Source organism: Giraffa tippelskirchi, chromosome 9 (genome assembly GCF_054371585.1).
Source record: "Giraffa tippelskirchi isolate mGirTip1 chromosome 9, T2T-mGirTip1v1.2.pri, whole genome shotgun sequence".
Lineage (NCBI taxonomy): Eukaryota > Metazoa > Chordata > Mammalia > Artiodactyla > Giraffidae > Giraffa > Giraffa tippelskirchi.
In genome coordinates, this window is record NC_137283.1 from 165,823,374 (window position 1) to 165,846,485 (window position 23,112).

Sequence of the window (23,112 nt, forward strand, 5' to 3'; positions counted from 1 at the left end):
AGCGACTGGTGTAGGTGCTCAGTGAAACGTTTACAAAAGGTAAACTTTCAGGAGAGCACCAAGCCGAGTGGCCTCTGCCCCACTGGAGGAGAACAGGACGCCAACAAGTCCCTTCATGTTTGCACACAGTCTCCGATGTTTTCATGTGGGCACGAGATAAACAGAGCGCGTACTAGACAATTCCAGGGAAAATAAAACAGTGGAGGAAACAGGAAGTCCCAGCCGCGCCTGGGCCAGCATGGCCCTTCACACTGTTGTGAAGGGGCGTGAGGACCCACCTTGCTGCGTGAGGCTCTTTCACTGGGAATAAACCACGAGAGCAAACGTCTAAACCACAGGGCCTCACAAGGTTCTAATCCTCCCCTTCATTAGCCAGTTAGATGGCAGGCACCCTGCCTCCACTGCCTACATGCGTCTGAGCCCCCGACTTCACCCCACCTCCTGTGCCTGCTCCCCTGCACCTGGCGGGTCTGCGCCCCCCACCCCATCTTCATCTCCTGTACCTGGTGGGTCTGCGCCCCCCCACCTCACCTCCACCTCCTATGCCTGCCTCCTCCACCCACAATGTTCTGTCTCCAGCAGACCAAGTAAGCCCTTCTTCTCTTTCTTGTACAACTATCAGAAGGAAGTGCTGGTGCCAAATATTCACTGAATCTTTATAATGTACCTTAGAACAGAAATTAGGAATTAATCTTACGGCATGAGCTTGGGCTATAGCGGTGTGCATTCTGGAAGACACATCACATCCACCAGCTCACGTGGTGTTACAGTCATACACATCTCGGGCTGGGGATGAGCCACAGAAGACCCCTCCCTTTACTGGTGCTAATGAAGCTTACAGTCAATAGAAAACGCTCGCTGTTTTAATAAAACACAAGTATTTAAAAACATTAGGAATGAATAGTCACAAAAGGATGAGTAAATATAACAATAAGTCAGAAAGTCAGGAAAAGAGGGATCAGCGCGAGTATCGTGGGCAGGTTCTGGTTGTGGATGCGGGATTTCTCCTCAGAACCCTCTCTCAGCAGCTCTGTGACCCTGGGTCCATCTCAGCCTCCCTTGTCTGTCTGTTTTTCTATAAGAAATGATGACACCTTTTAGGATGACTTTGAAGGCTAAATAAATATCTACTTGATGTGAACACAATAACTTGCTATGGAAGCCTAAGGATGATTCTCAAGGTCAATCCTCCTAGAAGAAATAGCTCTTAGAGCTATTACCATGAACGTGGAGCACAAGCCAGGGGGTGTCCCTGCTTGCGCGCTAGGGCCGGGTTAGGACAGGAGGAGCTACCGCCCGGGTTCCACACCAAGGCTGCTTTATGTGAGCTCTGTGGCCCGACTCCTCCAGATGGCGGCAGGGTGCATTTTATCAAAAATGTAAAATCATGAGTGTTGTCTCTGATCTTTCAAGTTACTTCTAGCTCTCAAGTGCCACTATTCTAGTTCTGCTAAAATGGACCACGAGCAAACAGACTAACAAACAAGTCGTAATCATCTGAAGCAGCCAAGTAAGAACCAAACCGCACGGGACGTGCCTTCCAATTTAAGGCAACTGTGGAAACTTGATTCCGAACTGCGTTTCCAAGCTAACTGTAGGCCCACAGTCCCCTCGGCCTCGAGATCTGGAAGAACTTAGTGGCTTGGCAGGATGGCATGGCAGCTGGGCACGGAGGCACGCAGCCTCCCAACGGAAAACCTGATGGCTGTGCAGGCCGGGGGTCCAGTAACCAAGGTCCCCCTCCGCTCCAGCGCTGCAGGGAAGAGCCGCGCCTGCGGCGGGTTCTGAGCAGCCCAGATCGGAGCCCTGCTTACCCTTCTCCTGTCTGTGGGTGTCATCCCTGGGAAAGCTCAGGCTTAAATCCTGAACTAGCACAGGGGTGACCGAACAACACTAATGCAGTGAGTCCTTAGAAAAAGTAAACACCTTAGGATCCCAGATCTCCAACTTCTGAAGCCACGAAACAGACGTTCGTGTACATCCCTTTGCCATCTCACTCCCAGGGCAGCAGGACCAGCGGCCTTCGATCGATTCACAGGCAACAGTGGAAGGGGCCCTCTTTCTCAGCTGGTCTGGGGTTGCACTAAAGTCTACATTTTACACATAAACTCACTCTGTGTTTCTGCTGATTCATCACTTTAAATGCCTGCAGAGCAGACCAGAGCACAGCTGGGTGTCCTAGACCCTGGGTCTCATATGTGGATTTCTGCCTCCATGGGAGGGAAATGCCCTCAGGGGAGACTGTGACTCCCGGGGCCGAGCGAGCGCAGTAGTCAGCAGTGGTGATGGGATTGTGACACGCTCGTGTGCACACACACACATGAACACACCCAACACATGCGCACGCACAAACTCACGATTCACTCCCCAGGAGACACTGAGCCTTTGCTCTGCTGGTGACGGCCTGACTCTCAGTCAAGCATAAAAGTGAAAGTGAAGAAGCAAAACCGTCCTCCTGAGGCGCGCAGACTCCAGCGGGGAAGCTGACACGTGAACCAGCCGTTCAGGAATGGGCACTCGCGCGCTGCTCACTGTAGCGCTGTGCTCAGCCGCTCCTCATGTCCCACTCTTCGACCCCATGGACTGTAGCCCACCAGGCTTCTCTGTCCACGGGGTTTCCCAGGCACGAGTACTGGAGTCGGCTGCCCAAGGTGAGCGGGGGTCTGCCTGAGGACCACACCGAGGGCAGCAGGGGCGCGGGGCCGGCGCAGGACCCCCGTGAACAGTGTGGGGCGGCAGAGCTGGGAAGTGGGCCAGCTGAGACCTTGTGGGACAAAATCCTGGAGGCTGTGCTGAGGATTTACATTTACAGTTTCATTTATGCTTTTTTACCAAAATCCTACAGAGAGAATTATACAGCAGTTAAGCAAAATGGTGACTATGAGGTCACACAAGGTCAATTACAGTACTATAGTGAGTATTTTCTAGAATAACATTGAGCCTTCAGTTTTATAATGCAGTCACAAGCAGTCAAACATTTCAGACATGTTATCAGGCATGTAGAGAACTTTTGCCATAAGCACCTTTGCCACAAGCGTTTTCAGTGCGTGACTAGTTGGCATTAAACCAATTACTCGGGAAAGAGCAAAGGGCTGGAGGCCGTCTGGCTGACTTCCTGGTTCTGTTTCCCCTTCACCGTGCTGCCTTGTTTTCATGCGACACAAGCCAAAGCCCTCATAACGGTCTACACTGTGACAGGCAGACGGGCAGCCTTAAGACAGTGGATGATAACGATGCATATCAACCGGGCAGAAAATAGGGGAGTAAAATTACCGGAAGTGAGAGTGCAAAGCCGCACTGCATTGTCTACCAGAAAGTGACAATATATCGGTTTGCAAATCCTCTGGTGATCTGAAGGGGCAGAGTCGTCACGGGGATGTGTGACAAGCAACAGTGGACCAGGAGCGCACAGCAGGGCTCAGGTACACAGAACATCTCAGCACTAGGAAACCGATACCTCTCTTAGTAAAGAGAGAACATGAGCAAAAAAAGAAAATGTGCAACGCTGAATGAGAAGATGAATCAACAAGCAAAAAAAAGTATAAAATACTACAAAGGAAAGACGTGGAAGGCAACCACAAAATAAAATCGGTCATTTATACATGATTGCCATGACGCTACATGCATTTTAAATTATTCAAATATTTTGTATTTCACAATAAAAACTTTTTCTTTTTTGTTATTCATTTCACACTATGTACTTTGAAATGTAACTGTTTTAATTTTTGGTTTTTTAATCCTTTATGGCAAATTTGCCTTATAGCCAATTAGGTATTCAGAATGCTTGCAGCAGAAACACTAAGAGCAAAATACTTATGGCAAAAGTTCATAGAACCATCGACAGGAGACTACGGTGTAAGATGTCTTTTCAGTGCTCCCAGAAACCTTAATATCTACCAAAACCCTCCTAACTTTATAGTACTTCATGATTTCTTCAAACTTTGAGTACTGGGTAAATTATGCCATCATGTTTCCTCACGTGATTTAGTGTTTTCTGGGTTCAAACTAGCAAGTGTGACCTGCATTTCATCAGAAATTGGTCTAAATCCAACATTTCTCTCGACTTGCCATTTCCTACAAACTCGCAATGGCTTCTGGATATAAAATGCCTTCCTCACTGGAGTACTCTGTTTACAGTTCAGTTCAGTCGCTCAGTCGTGTCCGACTCTTTGTGACCCCATGAACCGCAGCACGCCAGGCCTCTCTGTCCATCACCAACTCCCGGAGTTTACCCAAACCCATGTCCATCGAGTCAGTGATGCCATCCAGCCATCTCATCCTCTGTCGTCCCCTTCTCCTCCTGCCCCCAATCCTACCCAGCATTAGGATCTTTTCCAACGAGTCAACCCTTCGCATGAGGTGGGTCTGCTAATCAGTGATCCTGAAGCATACCTGCGTTTAGAACTTTCTCTTTGCTTTTTTTAACCAGGTCTGCCCACTGGGTCCCACAGTGGCCTGGGACAGTACTGATTTCGTGCAGGTAACGACGCCTGGGCTGTCTCTGGCCAGGCTGCAGATGGAGCCGGGGGCATCTAGACCATTGAGCTCAGCATTGGCCCTGGGTTCAGGTTCAGTGGGTTCTTGCTATAGAGTGATGGGTGTGGGCCTTCCTAGAAAAGTGGGTGGAGGTCAGGGGTTGAAACCTAAGCGCTGGCAGTACCCCAGGAGGACAGCGACGTGGCAGTCGGCCTCTGTACTGCCATCCAGGTCACTTATCACAGAAGCCCCCAGAACGGGCTCTGACACCCACCCTGATGTTCTAGTGGGAAACTCAGCCGTCCAGCCTCTTGATGGACCTATGGAGGCAGCACACGTGGGTCAGGACGCAAATATCCCTGCTTTCTTAGAAACGCCCTCGTAGACTTTCACGCACAGCACGCGAGGTGTACTCCAGCCCGAGTTCCTGCTGCTCGGCTAAAACAGATTCCGCACCTCTCCAGGGCACAAGAGCCATAAATCCACAGCAAAACAGACTTCAGTAGACCAACGTTGGCAACTTGAGCCCTGGAATAAATTCTGCTACTAACGGTTCAAACTGGAAATCCTCTGTCTCGCGCTGTGGAACACGACGCCCTCTCTCTGTTACAGCCTCACCCACTCGGGTGGTTTCCAGCACAAACAATAGCTCCTCCCAGCTTCAGAGGTTCAGTTTCCTTCCTCTTCTGTTGAAGAAATTCTGTCAGGAACCTTGAGGCCAACACCTTATTTGTTTCATCTTCGTAAATAATCATCTGGACAGGTTATGCCTACACTACAGTGAAAGATCAATTTGTGGTCCTTTTTCTGGCCATCATGGGAAATCGCTTGAATATTAAAATAAATAACGTGACAGTAGCAGGCTTCCTACTCCTCAAGTCTGCACTACATTTAAATTTATGGTTTGGCTGTTGACTTTGCTAAGATCTGCAGAACATTTTCCAAAAGGGAGATACTGTAGATTTTTTAGAAGTGAAATTAACTTTTATGATGTGGGCATGATGAGAAAGTCAGGAAGTATCTGGGAATAAAATACTCTTCAGAACCAGAGCACTGGATCTGAAAACACATGTTTGAAAGCACTTGACGTCTAAAAAAAAAAGCATTAATGCCACATTCACAGAATATATATTACCTCCCATAGAATGGAAACAAGCAGCTCTTTTGCAATCTTGATGTAGAATTCATCTCTAGTCAGAGAACCTAAGATGGAGAACATGCTGCTGGTCCTCAGGTCTCTGTGAGTAAGAGGCGGGCTCCCCTCTCGTCCTGCGTGTTTCAGATCCCGTTTCTCCTGGGAGCCTTCCCAGGCTCACAGGGCACTTAGGACTCCTCTCCTGTTCTTACACAGCTCTTTGGCTGTGTAGTGTGGGCACACCGCTCCAGAAGGTGGGACCTGAAGTCAGCTCGATGGAAAACAAACCTTAGCATAACTACTCGCCAACCACATGGGTTTGTTCAAGTATGCTAACTTCTTCATGCCTCAGTTTCCCCATCTGTAATATGAGGATAATTAAGTACCCACTTCTCCAGGATGTGATAATCAAATAAATAAATGTTTATTAATAAATATCACTTCAGTTCAGTTCAGTTCAGTCACTCAGTCGTGTCCGACTCTTTGCGACCCCATGAACTGCAGCATACTAGGCCTCCCTGTCCATCACCAACTCCTGGAGTCTACCCAAACCCATGTCCATCAAGTTGGTGATGCCATCCAGCCATCTCATCCTCTGTCGTCCCCTTCTCCTCCTGCCCCCAATCCTTCTCAGCATCAGAGTCTTTTCCATTGAGTCAACTCTTCCCATGAGGTGGCCAAAGTATTGGAGTTTCAGCTTCAACATCAGACCTTCCAATGAACACTCAGGACTGATCTCCTTTAGGATGGACTGGTTGAATCTCCTTGCAGTCCAAGGGACTCTCGAGAGTCTTCTCCAACACCACAGTTCAATAGCATCAATTCTTCGGCGCTCAGCTTTCTTCACCATCCAACTCTCACATCCATACATGACTACTGGAAAAACCATAGCCTTGACTAGACGGACCTTTGCTGGCAAAGTAATGACTCTGCTTTTCAATATGTTATCTAGGTTGGTCATAACCTTCCTTCCAAGGAGTAAGTGTCTTTTAATTTCATGGCTGCAATCATCATCAGCAGTGATTTTGGAGCCCAAAAAAATAAAAGTCTGACACTGTTTCCACTGTTTCCCCATCTATTTCCCATGAAGTGATGGGACCAGATGCTATAATCTTAGTTTTCTGACTGTTGAGCTTTAAGCCAACTTTTTCACTCTCCTCTTTCACTTTCATCAAGAGGCTCTTTAGCTTTTCTTCACTTTCTGCCATAAGAGTGGTGTCATCTGCATATCTGAGGTTATTGATATTTCTCCCGGCAATCTTGATTCCAGCTTGTGCTTCCTCCAGCCCAGTGTTTCTCATGATGTACTCTGCATAGAAGTTAAATAAGCAGGGTGACAATATACAGCCTTGACGTACTCCTTTTCCTATCTGGAACCAGTCTGTTGTTCCATGTCCAGTTCTCACTGTTGCTTCCTGATCTGCATACAGGTTTCTCACTTAGAACAGTGATATTACACAGTACATATTAATATCTAATGAGTAAAAGAAAATTTCTAAATTGAACTCAAACCCTTTTGTCTTTGGCTACAAATAAACAATCAGGCTCGGGCGTGTGGCCGGGAAGAGAGACTCTGAATGGGATTCCTTTAACACAGCGCGTGGAGGCCGGCAGCAGCTGGACAGAAAACTCAAGAGGCATCAGAGGCAGAATCAAAAATGAGACTTGATGCCTCTTGGATTTGAATCCAGACAAAGACGGGCTCAGTACTGGCTCTGCCACACTCTGGGTATCAGACCTTGGTCAACAGGCCCCCATACTCCTCAGTGGCCTATCCAGTTTCCCATATAATGCATATAATCATATGTGGATATAATATAAAGAAAGTAGAGAACATATATCTACACAGATAAAAAAAAAAACCCACACAGGGAAGTCCCTGGTGATCCAGTGGCTAAGACTCCACAGTTCCACTGCAGGAGGCATGGGTTCAATTTCTGGTTAGGGAACAAGATCTCACATGCCACATGGCAAAAAATAATAAAAAAAAAAAGATAATATTTTAAAATACCATACACACATACTCCTGCACACAGAATTCAACATTGTAACAACCCTCTTAGCTGTTCTAGAATCAGAGAGATTATATAATTCAACAACCCAATTTTAGAGATAAGAAAATCAAGTCTCAAGAGGTTCAGGGAAGAACTACATGGCAAATATATAAGATTTTGCTGTTATTGTTTAAATCTGCTTAAGAGATAATGTTTAAACAAAACTGATAATAATGTAATGTGAATTTATAGCATATTGAAAAGTGAAACACATCATTATCAGAGATTAAAGGCCTGGAGAGGAGAAATGGAGATGCAGTTACATCCATCTACAAGGTTTTTACTGTAGATAAAGGGCTTCCCTAGTGGCTCAGACAGTAAAGATTTCGCCTGCAATGCATGAGACTCAGGTTCGATTCCTAGGTTGGGAAGATCCCCTGGAAAAGGGAATGTCAACCTACTCCAATATTCTTGCCTGGAGAAGCCAATGGACAGAGGAGCCTGGTGGACTACAGTTCATGCAGTCACAAAGAGTCAGACACGATTGAGCGACTAAGACTTTTAGTTTTCATAGATAAAGTGGGATAATATAACCCGAAGGCATGCTGGCATAAGTTAAAGTATACACTTCAAAATTTAAAGCAACTTCAAATTGCTAAAATAGCATGCTATAGCTAGAATCCAGAAAAGTTACAAAATAGAAGTACAAAAAAAATCCAACTCAGCCAAAAGAAGACAGGAAAAGAAAATAACATATGGACAAATGGAAAACAAATAAACAAAGTGAGAGTCTTAAACATAATTATATCAATAATCACATTAAATGTAAGTGGTCTAAATATACCAATTAAACAACAGAGAACATCAGATTGGATAAGAGTAAGACAAAGCTGAATACCACTTATAAGAAACACACTTTCAATATAAAGACCAAACAGGTTGAAGAAAAAAATGAAGATATACTATCGTAATGCCAATCAAAAAGCTGGAGCAGCCATATTAATATCAAGTATATTTCAAAGAAAATAAGGAAAAAAGACACCATTTCATAATAGTAAAGGGATCTAATCATCGAAACAACATAACAATCCTAAGCCTAATACAGGAGCTTCAAAACCCCACGACACGGACAAGACTTTGACTAAATCGGCTCATTGCTCTGGCAATCCTGCGAACATCCAGTGTGGAGAATCACTGACTCTAAGAGGAAAAGGAGCCAATTTTCAAAAAAAGAACAAAGTTGAAAAGTGTCAGTGAAACCCCGCGCGAGCAGCCGCAGTGGTCCAGGCCTGACAGGAGCGAGCGTTTCTGGCGAAAAGCGGCCCCGCGGCCTCGGGCTCAGGGGCCCTGGACCAGACTGAACTGGCCTTGACCACGTGCCTCTGCAGGCCTCAGTCATCTCCAACCATAGGGTGCTTCCTACTCAGGGCTGAGCTTCATTTTTTTCTAAATGTTGTAATCAAGAGCAAAAGGAGTCTGCGAGGCTCTGTTTTCTCACAAGAGACAAAGAGACAGGAGAAACAGTTCAAACAGACATGGTAGCAAAAGTCTTTTCTCTGCCAACATAATTTTTTAAAGTCTAATGCTAATCAAAATAGAATTCTTTTGCTTATTTTAAAAGTTAAAATGCAAACCATTAGAATAATGAAACTTATTTCCCAAGTTCACAGACTGGCTTGACTTTCTGATCCTGATGGCAGGAGGGCTGCAGGGAGCTTTAAAAAGAAAGGGTCACCATTTCCGGGGCTTCTCAGAAGAGCCAGGCAGGCACCCAAACTGCATCTACACGACCCGAGTTAACCTTTCCGACTGGAGGGCAGTGTCCCTTGTGAGGCCTGTGCTTTCGGCCCCAGGAGGCCCTTCCAGCCTCACTGCATCAGCCTTGGTGGGTGACGCGCCCCCCATCCTGTGAAACCTGCGGGCTCCACAGCAGGTGCCCGACACCCACATGGCAGGTGGCAGCCCCCTGCTGGCTCGGGCCACGCTGTCCATGGCAAGGGCGCTGCTGTCAGACACAGTCCAGGCAGCCGGACACCTGCGCTTCCGTCTGACTGCAGCACGGGGGCTCAGCTGGAACCCACCTGGCTGGTGCAAGGCGCTGACCAGACTCTCCCAGCTTCTGGAAAGCTCTCTGGCCCCTGCCTCCCAGCCTGCTGTCGCCTGGCCTCGGCCTGCATGCTGGCCTGGCTCGGGCACTGCCCCATCCTGGGAGCTCTTGAAACAGTCCCAGTAAATGAACAGATCCACCTGGTGTTGTTTGAGTCTGCAGCACAAGGCCACTGCGCAGAGCTGCGGCTGTGGACCCCCGGTGCCCGACAGGCTGGAGGACGTGCACTGTCCACTGCTGTCCACGCCCGCGGAGGAGCTCAGAGCCTCTCGGGTCACAGCAGTCTCCACTCCCACCTCGACCTGGCAGGTCTGGGTGCTTCCTGACTAAAGTCAGACACAGGAAGGAACCGCAGGCTGTCAAAATCCACACTCAGAAAAACTACACACAGAAAGAGAGCCATTCTCTGGGACACTGCTTCGCCAGAAGGCATGATGATCCTAGAGAGTCACTACAGTTAGAAAAATTACAGCCAACGTGTCAGCCGGGCTCACTGCACCCTCTGAGGATTCAGAAGACTGAGAACTGGGAGACGGATCCTCACGTTACTTAAATGGCTACATTTGCACTGACGTACTTTGCCCGTGGGCAGCTGAGAACTGACAGTGGAACGCAGGACGTGATATTAGTTCCATTTTATGCATCTTTGCTTGGACTTTCAGGCCAATTGCTAAATGCAGAGCCTAACTTTCTTTGGTAAAATTTTAAACGAAGATGAAATTTTATCCTAAACCAATAGTCAGAAGACTGAATGTTAATACTGATTCCCCACAATATTCAAAATTAGAAATACCCTGGGAAATTGACTCTCTATCCCAGGTAACGGAAAAGGCAATGGCACCCCACTCCAGTACTCTTGCCTAGAAAATCCCATGGATGGAGGAGCCTGGTAGGCTACAGTCCGTGGGGTCGCTACGAGTCGGACACGACTCAGCAACTTCACTTTCACTTTTCCCTTTCATGCACTGGAGAAGGAAATGGCAACCCACTCCAGTATTCTTGCCTGGAGAATCCTAGGGACGGCGGAGCCCGGTGAGCTGCCGTCCATGGGGTCGCACAGAGTCGGACATGACTGAAGCGACTTAGCAGCAGCAGCAGCAGCATTCCAGGTAAGACAGAATGCTGCCTGCCCTGATCTATGACTTGGTTGATATTTTAAGAGGATCATGAAGTCCCACCTACCAAGAACACCTCCTCCAGATGTCAAGCACCCGTGATGTATGTGGGCGTTGCCTTCCTCCCTTACCGCTCCTGCCTTGGATGCGGACCTGCCCACCACGCAGACGCCAGCGGGGCTGGGAGCACACGGACCAGGCCGCTGCTGAAAAGCTGAGCCGGCCGGGGCCCGGGGGCCGGGGGCGGCGGCCGACAGGGGCTAGGCAGGGCCGGGGGCTGGGGGCTGGTGGCGGCGGTGAGAGGAATTACCCAAGGACCAAGGTAAGAGAAATCCAAGTAAGACGGTAAGTGTTGCGAGAGGGCATCAGAGGGCAGACACACTGAAACTAAAATTACAGAAAACTAGCTAATCTGATCACATGGACCACAGCCTTGTCTATCTCAATGAAACTAAGACATGCCGTGTGGGGCCACCCAAGACGGATGGGTCATGGTGGAGAGGTCTGACAGAATGTGGTCCACTGGAGAAGGGCATGGCAAACCACTTCAGTATTCATGCCTTGAGAACCCCATGAACAGTATGAAAAGGCAAAAAGATAGGACACTGAAAGATGAACTCCCCAGGTCAGTAGGTGCCCAATATGCTAATGGAGATCAGTGGAGAAATAACTCCAGAAAGAATGATGGGATGGAGCCAAAGCAAAAACTACAACCAACTGTGGATGTGACTGGTGATAGACGCAAAGTCCGATGCTGTAAAGAGCAATATTGCATAGGAACCTGGAATGTTAGGTCCGTGAATCAAGGCAAATTGGAAGTGGTCAAACAGGAGATGGCAAGAGTGAACGTTGACATGCTAGGAATCAGTGAACTAAGATGGACTGGAATGGGTGAATTTAACTCAGATGACCATTATATCTACTACTGTGGGCAAGAATCCCTTAGAAGAAATGGAGTAGCCATCATGGTCAACAAAAGAGTCCAAAATGCAGTACTTGGATGCAATCTCAAAAACGATAGAATGATCTCTGTTCGTTTAAAAGGCAAACCATTCAATATCACGGTAATCCAAGTCTATGCCCTGAGCAGTAACGCCGAAGAAGCTGAAGTTGAACGGTTCTATGAAGACCTACAAGATCTTCTAGAACTAACACCCAAAAAAGACGTTCTTTTCATTATAGGGGACTGGAATGCAAAAGTAGGAAGTCAAGAAACACCTGGCGTAACAGGCAAGTTTGGCCTTGGAGTACAGAATGAAGCAGGGAAAAGGCTAATAGAGTTTTGCCACGAGAACGCACTGGTAATAGCAAACACTCTATTCCAACAACACAAGAGAAGACTCTACACGTGGACATCACCAGATGGTCAACACCGAAATCAGATTGATTATATTCTTTGCAGCCAAAGATGGAGAAGCTCTGTACAGTCAGCAAAAACAAGAACAGGAGCTGACTGTGGCTCAGATCATGAACTCCTTATTGCCAAATTCAGACTTAAATTGAAGAAAGTAGGGAAAACCACTAGACCATTCAGGTATGACCTAAATCAAATCCCTTATGAGTATACAGTGGAAGTGACAAATAGATTTAAGGGACTAGATCTGATAGACAGAGTGCCTGATGAGCTATGGACAGAGGTTTGTGACATTGTACAGGAGACAGAGATCAAGACAATCCCCATGGAAAAGAAATGCAAAAAAGCAAAAAGCTGTCTGAGGAGGCCTTACAGATAGCTGGGAAGAGAAGAGAAGCGAAAAGCAAAGGAGAGAAGGAAAGATATTCCCATCTGAATGCAGAGTTCCAAAGAATAGCAAGGAAAAATAAGAAAGCCTTCCTCAGCGATCAGCGCAAAGAAATAGAGGAAAACAACAGATTGGGAAAGACTAGAGATCTCTTCAAGAAAATTAGAGATACCAAAGGAACATTTCATGCAAAGATAGGCTCGATAAAGGACAGAAATGGTATGGACCTAACAGAAGCAGAAGATATTAAGAAGAGGTGGCAAGAATACACAGAAGAACTGTACAAAAAAGATCTTCACAACCCAGATAATCACGATGGTGTGATCACTCACCTAGAGCCAGATATCCTGGAATATGAAGTCAAGTGGGCCTTAGAAAGCATCACTACGAACAAAGCTAGTGGAGGTGATGGAATTCCAGTTGAGCTATTTCAAATCCTCAAAGGTGATGCTGTGAAAGTGCTGCACTCGATATGCCAGCAAATTCGGAAAACTCAGCAGTGGCCACAGGACTGGAAAACGTCAGTTTTCATTCCAATCCCAAAGAAAGGCAATGCCAAAGAATGCTCAAACTACCGCACAATTGCACTCATCTCACATGCTAGTAAAGTAATGCTCAAAATTCTCCAAGCCAGGCTTCAGCAATACGTGAACTGTGAACTTCCAGATGTTCAAGCTGGTTTTAGAAAAGGCAGAGGAACCAGAGATCAAATTGCCAATATCCGCTGGATCATCAAAAAAGCAAGAGAGTTCCAGAAAAACATCTACTTCTGCTTTATTGACTATGCCAAAGCCTTTGACTGTGTGGATCACAATAAACTGTGGAAAATTCTGAAAGAGATGGGAATACCAGACCATCTGACCTGTCTCTTGAGAAACCTGTATGCAGGTCAGGAAGCAACAGTGAGAACTGGACATGGAACAACAGACTGGTTCCGAATAGGAAAAGGAGTACGTCAAGGCTGTATATTGTCACCCTGCTTATTTAACTTCTTTGCAGAGTACATCATGAGAAACGCTGGGCTGGAAGAAACACAAGCTGGAATCAAGATTGCCGGGAGAAATATCAATAACCTCAGATATGCAGATGACACCACCCTTAGGGCAGAAAGTGAAGAAGAACTGAAGAGCCTCTTGATGAAGGTGAAAGAGGAGAGTGAAAAAGTTGGCTTAAAGCTCAACATTCAGAAAACTAAGATCATGGCATCTGGTCCCATCACTTCATGGGAAATAGATGGGGAAACAGTGGAAACAGTGTCAGACTTTATTTTTTTTGGACTCCAGAATCACTGCTGATGGTGACTGCAGCCATGAAATTAAAAGACGCTTACTCCTTGGAAGGAAGGTTATGCCAACCTAGATAGCATATTTAAAAGCAGAGACATTACTTTGCCAACAAAAGTCCGTCTAGTCAAGGCTATGGTTTTTCCAGTAGTCATGTATGGATGTGAGAGTTGGACGGTGAAGAAAGCTGAGTGCCAAAGAATTGATGCTTTTGAACTGTGGTGTTGGAGAAGACTCTTGAGAGTCCCTTGGACTGCAGGGAGATCCAATCAATCCATCCTAAAAGAGATCAATCCTGGGTGTTCATTGGAAGGTCTCATGTTGAAGCTGAAGCTCCAATACTTTGGCCACCTCATGCGAAGGGTTGACTCATTTGAAAAGACCCTAATGCTGGGTAGGATTGGGGGCGGGTGGAGAAGGGGACAACAGAGGATGAGATGGTTGGATGGCATCACCGACTCGATGGACATGGGTTTGGGTAGACTCTGGGAGTTGGTGATGGACAGAGAGGCCTGGCATGCTGTGGTTCATGGGGTCGCAAAGAGTCGGACACGACTGAGCAACTGAACTGAACTGAACTGAAAGAAAGGGGTTTGGTACACCCGGCACCAGCTTCTCAGTAGCTGACTTTGTAAGTCCAACTCTTCCTTTTCATTATCAAGTTTCTGCAACGGCTCAGGTTTTGTCTATGAGCGACTATGTATCAGAAGGAAGCCCTTGGTCTGCTACGTAACAAAGAAAGAAGCATTTGTGGTGAACACACAATAGCACCACTTACCAAAGCCCTGTTCTTGATTTCTGGAAATCCTCGGGTTAATTCCAGGAGACAGCGGTGAGGCCCTCAACCATTTTCTCCAGCATGGGGGCCCCAAAGGAGGACTGGGGTCAAGTCACCCACAGGCTGGCGGCCCTGGCACCCACCAAAGCCACGGGGAGCCAGTGTCTGTCCGCGCGGACCCAGACCAGACCCTCACGGTGTTCTTGCCCTCAAAACATGCTGCTGCGTTCGAAGAAAAACACACAACTGTTTTGACGTTGACCACTGATGACTTTTCACCGAGGCCGCTGTGACGTTTGAACCGCCAGGAGGGTAACCTCACGTGCCTACCACAGACTTGTCACGTCCTGGGGATGGAGCTCCGCCTGGGGGCCCCCTCCCCGCTCTGACGACGAGACAGGTACACACGCGCAGAGAGCGAGCACGCTCTGATGAGGCCTCAATGGCAAGCCCCAGCCCAGCCGAGTTTACGTCACATGTCTGTACTGTACCGCGATTATCACACAAGGCACGCAACATCTGAGCCCAAGGTCCTCACAGAGGAAAAACAGGAACACCACACTCTCACCACTCACTGTCCTGGGACTTTAGATCCCCCCTGGAGCCAACCAAGTGCCCAGCACAGAGCCTGGCACTTAACAAGCAGTTGAGGCCGGAGGGTAAATCAGGAGCTCGGGATTAACAAACACACACACAACCCCGTGTAAGACAGGCAACCAACAAGGACCTGCTGTGCAGCACGGGCGCTCTGCTCAGCACGTTACGCTCACCCATATGGGAGAAGACTGAAAAAGAATGAAAACATACATCTGTATGACTGAAGCGAAGAGGAGTTAAACAGCCTATTGATTAGGGTGAAAGAGGTGAGTTCAAAGCTGGCTTGAAACTCAACATTCAAAAAACTAAGATCAATTAAGACCATGGCATCCAGTCCCATCACTTCATGACATACAGATGGGGGAAAAGTGGCAACAGATTTTATTTTCTAGGGTTATTTTCTACTGACAGATTTTATTTTCCTGGGCTCCAAAATTATTGCAGACAGTGACTGAAGCCATGAAATTAAAAGATGCTTGCTCCTTGGAAGAAAAGCTATGACAAACCTAGACAGCATATTAAAAAGCACAGACATTACTTTGCAGGCAAAGATCCATATGGTCAAAGCTATGGTTTTTCCAGTAGGCATGTACAGATGTGAGAGTTGGACCATAAAGAAGACTGAGCACCAAATAATTGATGCTTTTGAACTGTGGTGCTGGAGAAGACTCTTGAGAGTCCCTTGGACTGCAAGGAGATGAAACCAGTCAATCCTAAAGGAAATCAGTCCTGAATATTCATTGGAAGGAATAATTCTGAAGCTGAAGCTCCAGTACTTTGGCCACCTGATGCAAAGAGCTGACTCATTGGAAAAGACCCTGATCTTGGGAAAGATTGAAGATGGGAGGAGAAGGTGATGACAGAGGATGAGATGGTTGGACGGCATCACCGACTCCATGGACATGAGTCTGAGAAAGCTCCGGGAGATGGTGAAGGACAGGGAGGCCTGGCGTGCTACACTCTCAGTTCAGTTCAGTCTCTCAGTCGTGTCTGACTGTTTGTGACCTCACGGACTGTAGCCCGCCAGGCACCTCTGTCCATGGGGATTCTCCAGGCAAGAATACTGGAGTGGCTTGCCACGCCCTCCTCCAGGGGGATCTTTCCAACCCAGGGATTGAACCCAGGTCCTCCCCATTGCAGGAGGATTCTTTACCATCTGAGCCACAAGGGAAGCCCAAGAATACTGGAGCGGGTAGCCTATCTATTTCTCTAGGGGATCTTCTTGACCCAGAAATCAAACCAGGGTCTCCTGCATTGCAGGCGGATTCTTTACAAGCTGAGCTACCAGAGAAGTCCCAAATCAACTATACTTCAATAATTTTTTAAAAAGTAGTTGATAAATATCACTGTTACAAGATTTACCAGCTGGTCCTTGTCCTAACACCTTCCTCCTGCCTCTTTCCTCTTTAGAGAGTGGCATCTAAGAAGCAAAATGAAACCGGAGAAATGCTTTTCTAAGAAAAGATCATCAGATTTCAGTTTGGAAAGCTCAGGACAAACATCTCAGCCACAGTCTGTGCATTAACGCAGTGTGGACATTCAAAACTGGGGGCTCCAATGACAAAATAATATTGAATATGCTTGGGTTTACTGCAAATCTTTAAAAAAGGCCCACAGTGGCCCAGGCGGAGGGGAGGCAGTCAGCATGGATATGAGGCAATTGCTGGACTCCATCCCAGCCCTCAGACAGAGCAGGAGCCAGGGGAACCAGGGAGTGGCTGGGACAGGGGTTCACACGTGCGGGCTCTGATCCGGGGGCGGCTCTGATCCGGTAGCAGCTCTGCAGCCCAGGGGCATCTGGAAATGTCGGCACTGCTGGGAGGTCTCAGCATCAGTGGGAAGGGACCATGGATGAGAGTCTGGCTGTGAGTGAACAGTTGTGCACGTTTTGGGACAGTGACCTGAGGAACCATTCAAATGCATCTTCCTACAGAAACTAGAAGTCCAGGTGCAGGAGCCCTGCGCACCCTGACAAGACAGTCTCTGTGCGAGGACAGGGCAGGTTTGTATCCCGGTACGAAGAGCATATGAACTTCAGAGTAACAATTAGGAATAAGAAGATGTGTCAGGTTCTCCAGAGAAACAGCACCAGCAGGACAGATAAGGACACATTATAATGAGATTTATTCCAGGAGGTGGCCCACTTGGAGATGGAGGCTGAGAGACCCAGGATGGCTGGAGGGGCCACTCAGTGCAGCCTGAGGGCCATGGGGCTGATGGCCGAGGCAGGGGAAGGCGGACGCCCCGCTCAGGTCGGGGGAGGAATTCTCCCTTCCTTCCACCGCGTGCGGGCTCCAGGCCCTCGGCATGGGGTGAGGCCCCCACGGCGGGAGGGCAGTCCTTCCCCGGTTCACCAGCGCAGATGCCCCTCTCCTTGGAGACCCTCCCAGACATGCACAGAAACAGTGCTTCACCAGGCGTCTGGCCTCCCTCACCAGTCACGATGACATAAAATTAATTATCACAAGAGCTGTTCTTAAGCTCTCTCTAAACATACAGTTTTACTTCTATGGCAACTTCTGGAAGTCAGCAGAGAAATAAAAATGGAATAAAATGGAATCAGCTCAGAACCCCAAACGGCCCCCACAACACTCTCCAACCAAAAATGAAAATTATAACATTACAAACAAGGACCAGCCACAGACATTCGACTGCAAAAATCTGGAAGATATTTTCCTGTAACCGCAAGACTAAAGGACATAGATTGAGAAACAAATGCTGGCGTAAACACGCACCACCCTCTGAAACAACGCGATTGTACAGGGCAGGGGGAAGTCCCGGGCAGCCCCCGGCTCTGAGAGCCGCACAGCCGCCCCAGCTGGGAAATGCAGGACATGGGGCGGCTGCCCGGATCCTCAGGGCCGTCTCCCGACCAGGACCTCGCCTCCTACGTCAATTTGAGGCTGCAACTCCATCAGTAAACGGGTAGCTTGGAAATGCAGGACATGGGGCGGCTGCCCGGATCCTCAGGGCCGTCTCCCGACCAGGACCTCGCCTCCTACGTCAATTTGAGGCTGCAACTCCATCAGTAAACGGGTAGCTTGGAAAAGACAAGACAAGCAATGGCCCCAGCTGATCCAGGAGACGCCAACATACAAATTACGGGGAGGGCAAGCGGTGCGCAGAGAACAAGACCGCCCTGCACAGACCGAAAGCGCAAATGCACCCAACCTGCTGAAACCGGTGGGCCTGAGGCCATGGAAAACCCATCCTCACGATGCCGAAGAGCGAATAGAGGACCAGAAAAGACTGCTTTCTCTTTTCCAGGAAAACAAGGTCAAGATGGCTGAGAGACGGTGAGGACTGGACTTCTCAGTAGTGCACGTTCCTGAGGAGAAACAGGGCGGGATGATTTCAGGATTCCTTGTGATTCCTGATGACCTGCGGTAGCTGACGGGGAATGAACTGTGCTGTTCAATATTTATGCTTTGCTGCTTCATTTAGGATGTCGAGCCTTCTCAAAAAGTGAAGCTGAGAGGAAACACAGTCATTTCATGTCAGGTCCCGCACACGCGAACACGTCTGTGTGGGACACGGCCCCGCACTGTGCTTAGTCAGCCGTGTCCCACTCTTTGCGACCCCATGGCCTGCAGCCCACCGGGCTTTTGTCCAAGGGGATTCTCCAGGCAAGAATACTGGAGTGGGTTGCCATGCCCTCCTCCAGGGGATCTTCCCAACCCAGGGATTGAACCCAGGTCCTCCCCATTGCAGGAGGATTCTTTACCATCTGATCCACAAGGGAAGCCCAAGAATACTGGAGTGGGTAGCCTATTCCTTCTCCAGTGGGATCTTCCCGACCCAGGAATCGAACCAGGGCCTCCTGCATTGCAGGTGGATTCTTTACCAACTGAGCTACCAGGGAAGCCCGTGGCCCCGTGACTTGGGTGTAAGTCCAGGCTGGAGGCAGGCAAGACGCCCCTGCCCAGGCCCGCGGATGCTCATGCAGTAAAGCCTCTTCCCAGCGCCCGCTGGGGAGCAGAGGCTCCGTCACGCTGCAGCCTCTTCCACCGGCGCAGACACGGTGAATCTCAGTCCCTCAGAGCAGACACTGACGCGGAACGACCAGCGATGCAAACGGAGGTTGGTGCTGGACACCACGGCAACGGGGGCCTCGATGCACCACGGCGATTTCGTGCAGAAGAAAATGACCTGTGGCTCATTTTCATTTGTAAATTTTCATCCAACCTATTAAGGTCTCAGTTGTAAGACCTAGTTTCCTTAAGCCTTTCAATATCTTATTTATCACATGTAGAACTCTAGTAGATTTTGACCATCACATGCAGAGAGGCCTTCAATTTGTGTTGACTCCACTCATGATGAACAGATTGAAATCCCTTAGGCAATGATTTAGTATAATTTAAATTCTCTTAAAATTATTGATTCCTTTCAAGTGTAATATATTACATTTCTTTAAATGACAAAAATAAAAAACCAAAATGCTCCCAAATTCTTAATTCTCAAAAATCTAAAAAACTAAACTGTATCAATATGATGACTCTCAGTTCAGTTCAGTTGCTCAGTCGTGTCCGACTCTTTATGACCTCATGGACTGCAGCACACCAGGTCTCCCTGTCCATCACCAACTCCTGGAGTTTACTCAAACTCACGTTCATCAAGTCAGTGATGCCATCCAATCATCTCATCCTCTGTCGCCCCCTTCTCCTCCTGCCTTCAATCTTTCCCAGCATCAGGGTCTTTTTCCATGAGTTAGTTCTTCATATCAGGTGGCCAAAGTATTGGAGTTTCAGCTTCAGCATCAGTCCTTCCAATGAATATTCAGAGTTGATTTCCTTTAGGATTGACTGGTTCGATCTCCTTGCTGTCCAAGGGACTCTCAAGAGTCTTCTCCAGCACCACAGTTCAAAAGCATCAATTCTTCGGTGCTCAGCTTTCTTTGTAGTCCAACTCTCACATCCACACATGACTACTGGAAAAACCATAGCTTTGACTAGATGGATCTTTGTTGGCAAAGTAATGTCTCTGCTTCTTAACATGCTGTCTAGGTTGGTCATAGCTTTTCTTCCAAGGAGCAAGCGTCTTTTAATTTTATGGCTGCAGTCACCAACTGCAGTGATTTTGGAGCCCCCCAAAATAAAGTCTGTCACTGTTTCCATTGTTTCCCCATCTATTAGCCATGAAGTGATGGGATCAGATGCCATGGTCTTAGTTTTCTGAACGTTGGGTTTTAAGTTAACTTTTTCACTCTCCTCTTTCACTTTCATCAAGAGGCTCTTTAGTTCTTCTTCACTTTCTGCCATAAGGGTGGTGTCATCTGCATATCTGAGGTTATTGACATTTCTTCCCGCAATCTTGATTCCAGCTTGTGCTTTATCCAGCCCAGCATTTCTCATGATGTACTCTGCATATGAGTTAAATAAGCAGGATAACAATATACAGCCTTGACGTACTCCTTTCCCTATTTGGAACCAGTCTTCTGTTCCATGTCCAGTTCTAACTGTTGCTTCTTGACCTGCATACAGGTTTCTCAGAAGGCAGGTAAGGTGGTTTGGTATTCCCATCTCTTGAAGAATTTTCCACAGTTTGTTATGGTGATGACTATAGGAAACCAGAATTGAAAGAGACGCGTGTACCCCAATGTTCATCGCAGCACTGTTTACAATAGCCAGGACATGGAAGCAACCTAGATGTCCATCAGCAGATGAATGGATAAGGAAGCTGTGGTACATATACACAATGGAATATTACTCAGCCATTAAAAAAAATACATTTGAATCGGTTCTACTGAGATGGATGAAACTGGAGCCCATTATACAGAGTGAAGTAAGCCAGAAAGAAAAACAACAATACAGTATACTAATGCATATATACGGAATTTGAAAGATGGTAACGATAACCCTATATGCGAGTCAGAATAAGAGACACAGATGCATGGAACAATTTTATGGACTCTGAGGGAGAAGGTGAGGGTGGGACGTTCTGGGAGAATGGCATTGAGACATGTGTATTGTCATATGTGAAACAGAGCACCATTCCATGTTCGATGCATGTGACAAGGGCTCAGGGCCGGGGCAATGGGATGATCCAGAAGGATGGGATGGGGAGGGAGGTGGGTGGGGGGTCCGGGAAGGGGAACACATGTAAACCCATGGCTGATTCATGTCAATGTATGGCAAAAACTATTACAATATTGTAAAGTAATTAGCCCCCAACTAAAATAAATAAATTTATTAAAAAAAAAAAAAAATGAAAATGCTGCTCAAAAACTTAGTGAAATTTTCTTATTTTTCTCAGCTAAAAAGTCACAAGTCAAAAGTCAGTTCACATTTCAAATTAGAATCAGATACTTTAGTATAACAAAGTCCTTAAAACATTTACAAACACCTTAAATACCACTTATCTTCTGATTATTCCTAAATTTATGAAAATCTATTAATAGTGCAGGCGTATGTACTTATCTCTATATTTAACTGTAATCACTGAAGAAACACTTTCTGATCTACAGTGAGTTGGAGCCGCATTTCGGGGGAGCCAGCACACACATCATCAGTCAATTTTAAATTAAAAGCTGGAACAATCAGTAAGCAAAAAGATAAAGATATGAAGAACAAAAACAAGTAATTTACAAATGAGAAGAAAAAACCTGAATACGTGATAGCATATGAAATAATGAGTAGTCTCCCTAATATTCAAAGAAATTCAAATCAAAATAATGGGACACTATTTCCTGATAATGAATTTAACAAGATAATCAAAGTGTTAACAATTGATGCTGGTGGGGAAACAAGCAGCACTTTGAAAAATGTCTGTCTGTATTTATCAGAATCCTTTCAAAGTTTCACTATTTTACTCAGCACTACTGTTCCTGATAAACCTAGTTACAGAAAACGCTGTGTACACAGAGATGTACATCAACACGTTACTTATAACATCAAGAACAATTCAAATATCTGTTATGAAAGTATCACTATGTTAAAGCAAAGTTGGAACTTTCCAGATTTCCACCCCTCCACTCCCCCTTTCCCCAGTCGCCAGCTGGCTCAAGGCAGGGAGGACAGAGGTCGTGGCCTCACACACACAGCCCGTAACTGCTCCTGGTCCTTCCTCCACCGGGTCTAAACCACGCCTGGAGCTGGACTCCACCTGCGTCCTGTCTCTTTGCATAAACAGTTTTAGGTCTCTCATGTTCCTACTCTATTTCTTGGGTAATGTTAGTGACGTAGTTAAATGCAACCCAGCAAAGGTGGAAAGACCAAAGCAGGATTTTCCATAATAAATCCCACATGGCACAGAAACGGACAACAGAAAATAAATACCTACTTAATACCCTAAATATCCACTGTCAATAAGAAAGGGCTTTTGTGTTATCTTTCATCTATGCTGTATTTCATTAATTATTTTATAATTGACATCAGGTAAAATGGATGCTGTGATATCAATGTAAGATACCTTTGATGACATGAAGTAAAGTTGTATCTGTGACTGCTGTTCATTCCAACAAACGTCCCCTACCTCTGTCTTCCCGTGGAGCGGCTCTCCTCTGCAGCTCACTTGCCCGTTTCCTCACCTTCTTCCCTGCAGGGCCGCAGACCCGCTCCCCGCAGCCTGCCCGCTCCCTCTCCTGTCTTCTTCTGACCTCCGGTTTGAATACCCTGCATCGTTTGCTAGAAATCAGTCTTGCTTGGCTACCATCGCAGCCGGGATAGATTAACTGTGAAGTTCGTCTCCACCTCAACAGTGAAGTATGTTAAGACAAACACACCACCTTCTATAGACTCAAAGCTGACCACCTGCCCTCCAGACCACACTGGACCTGGCCACCCGGCACAGCCGCACATCCTGGCAGGGCCATAGGGGGCAGCGTCCTCACAGCCTCTCAGGTCTCGGCCGCCCTATGGAGGCCCTGCTCCCCGTAAGCTGGTAGGAC

The 23,112-nt window shown here is 47.1% G+C and overlaps 1 protein-coding gene and 1 long non-coding RNA gene across 30 annotated transcripts in view; one reads left to right on the forward strand and one right to left on the reverse strand.

Annotated features, from left to right (window-relative positions):
- WDR27 (WD repeat domain 27) overlaps nt 1-23,112 on the reverse strand; it is a 144,624-nt gene that overhangs the window by 50,790 nt on the left and 70,722 nt on the right. For 5 of the 29 annotated variants that reach the window (XM_081529660.1, XM_081529665.1, XM_081529680.1 and 2 more), the window contains one exon: nt 848-1,075. The exons of 22 other annotated variants lie outside the window; for them this stretch is intronic. In XM_081529660.1, the coding sequence (XP_081385786.1) occupies nt 1,022-1,075 (54 nt within the window). In that variant the 3' untranslated portion in view covers nt 848-1,021. Of the gene's footprint in view, nt 1-847; nt 2,840-23,112 lie in introns of those variants that run through there. 2 more of the 29 variants (XM_081529670.1, XM_081529669.1) reach the window with 1 other exon arrangement.
- On the forward strand, nt 2,467-17,833 carry LOC145521282 (uncharacterized). The gene is made up of 2 exons (XR_014065290.1): nt 2,467-2,651; nt 16,638-17,833. It is a non-coding gene; the product is annotated as an uncharacterized LOC145521282 (long non-coding RNA).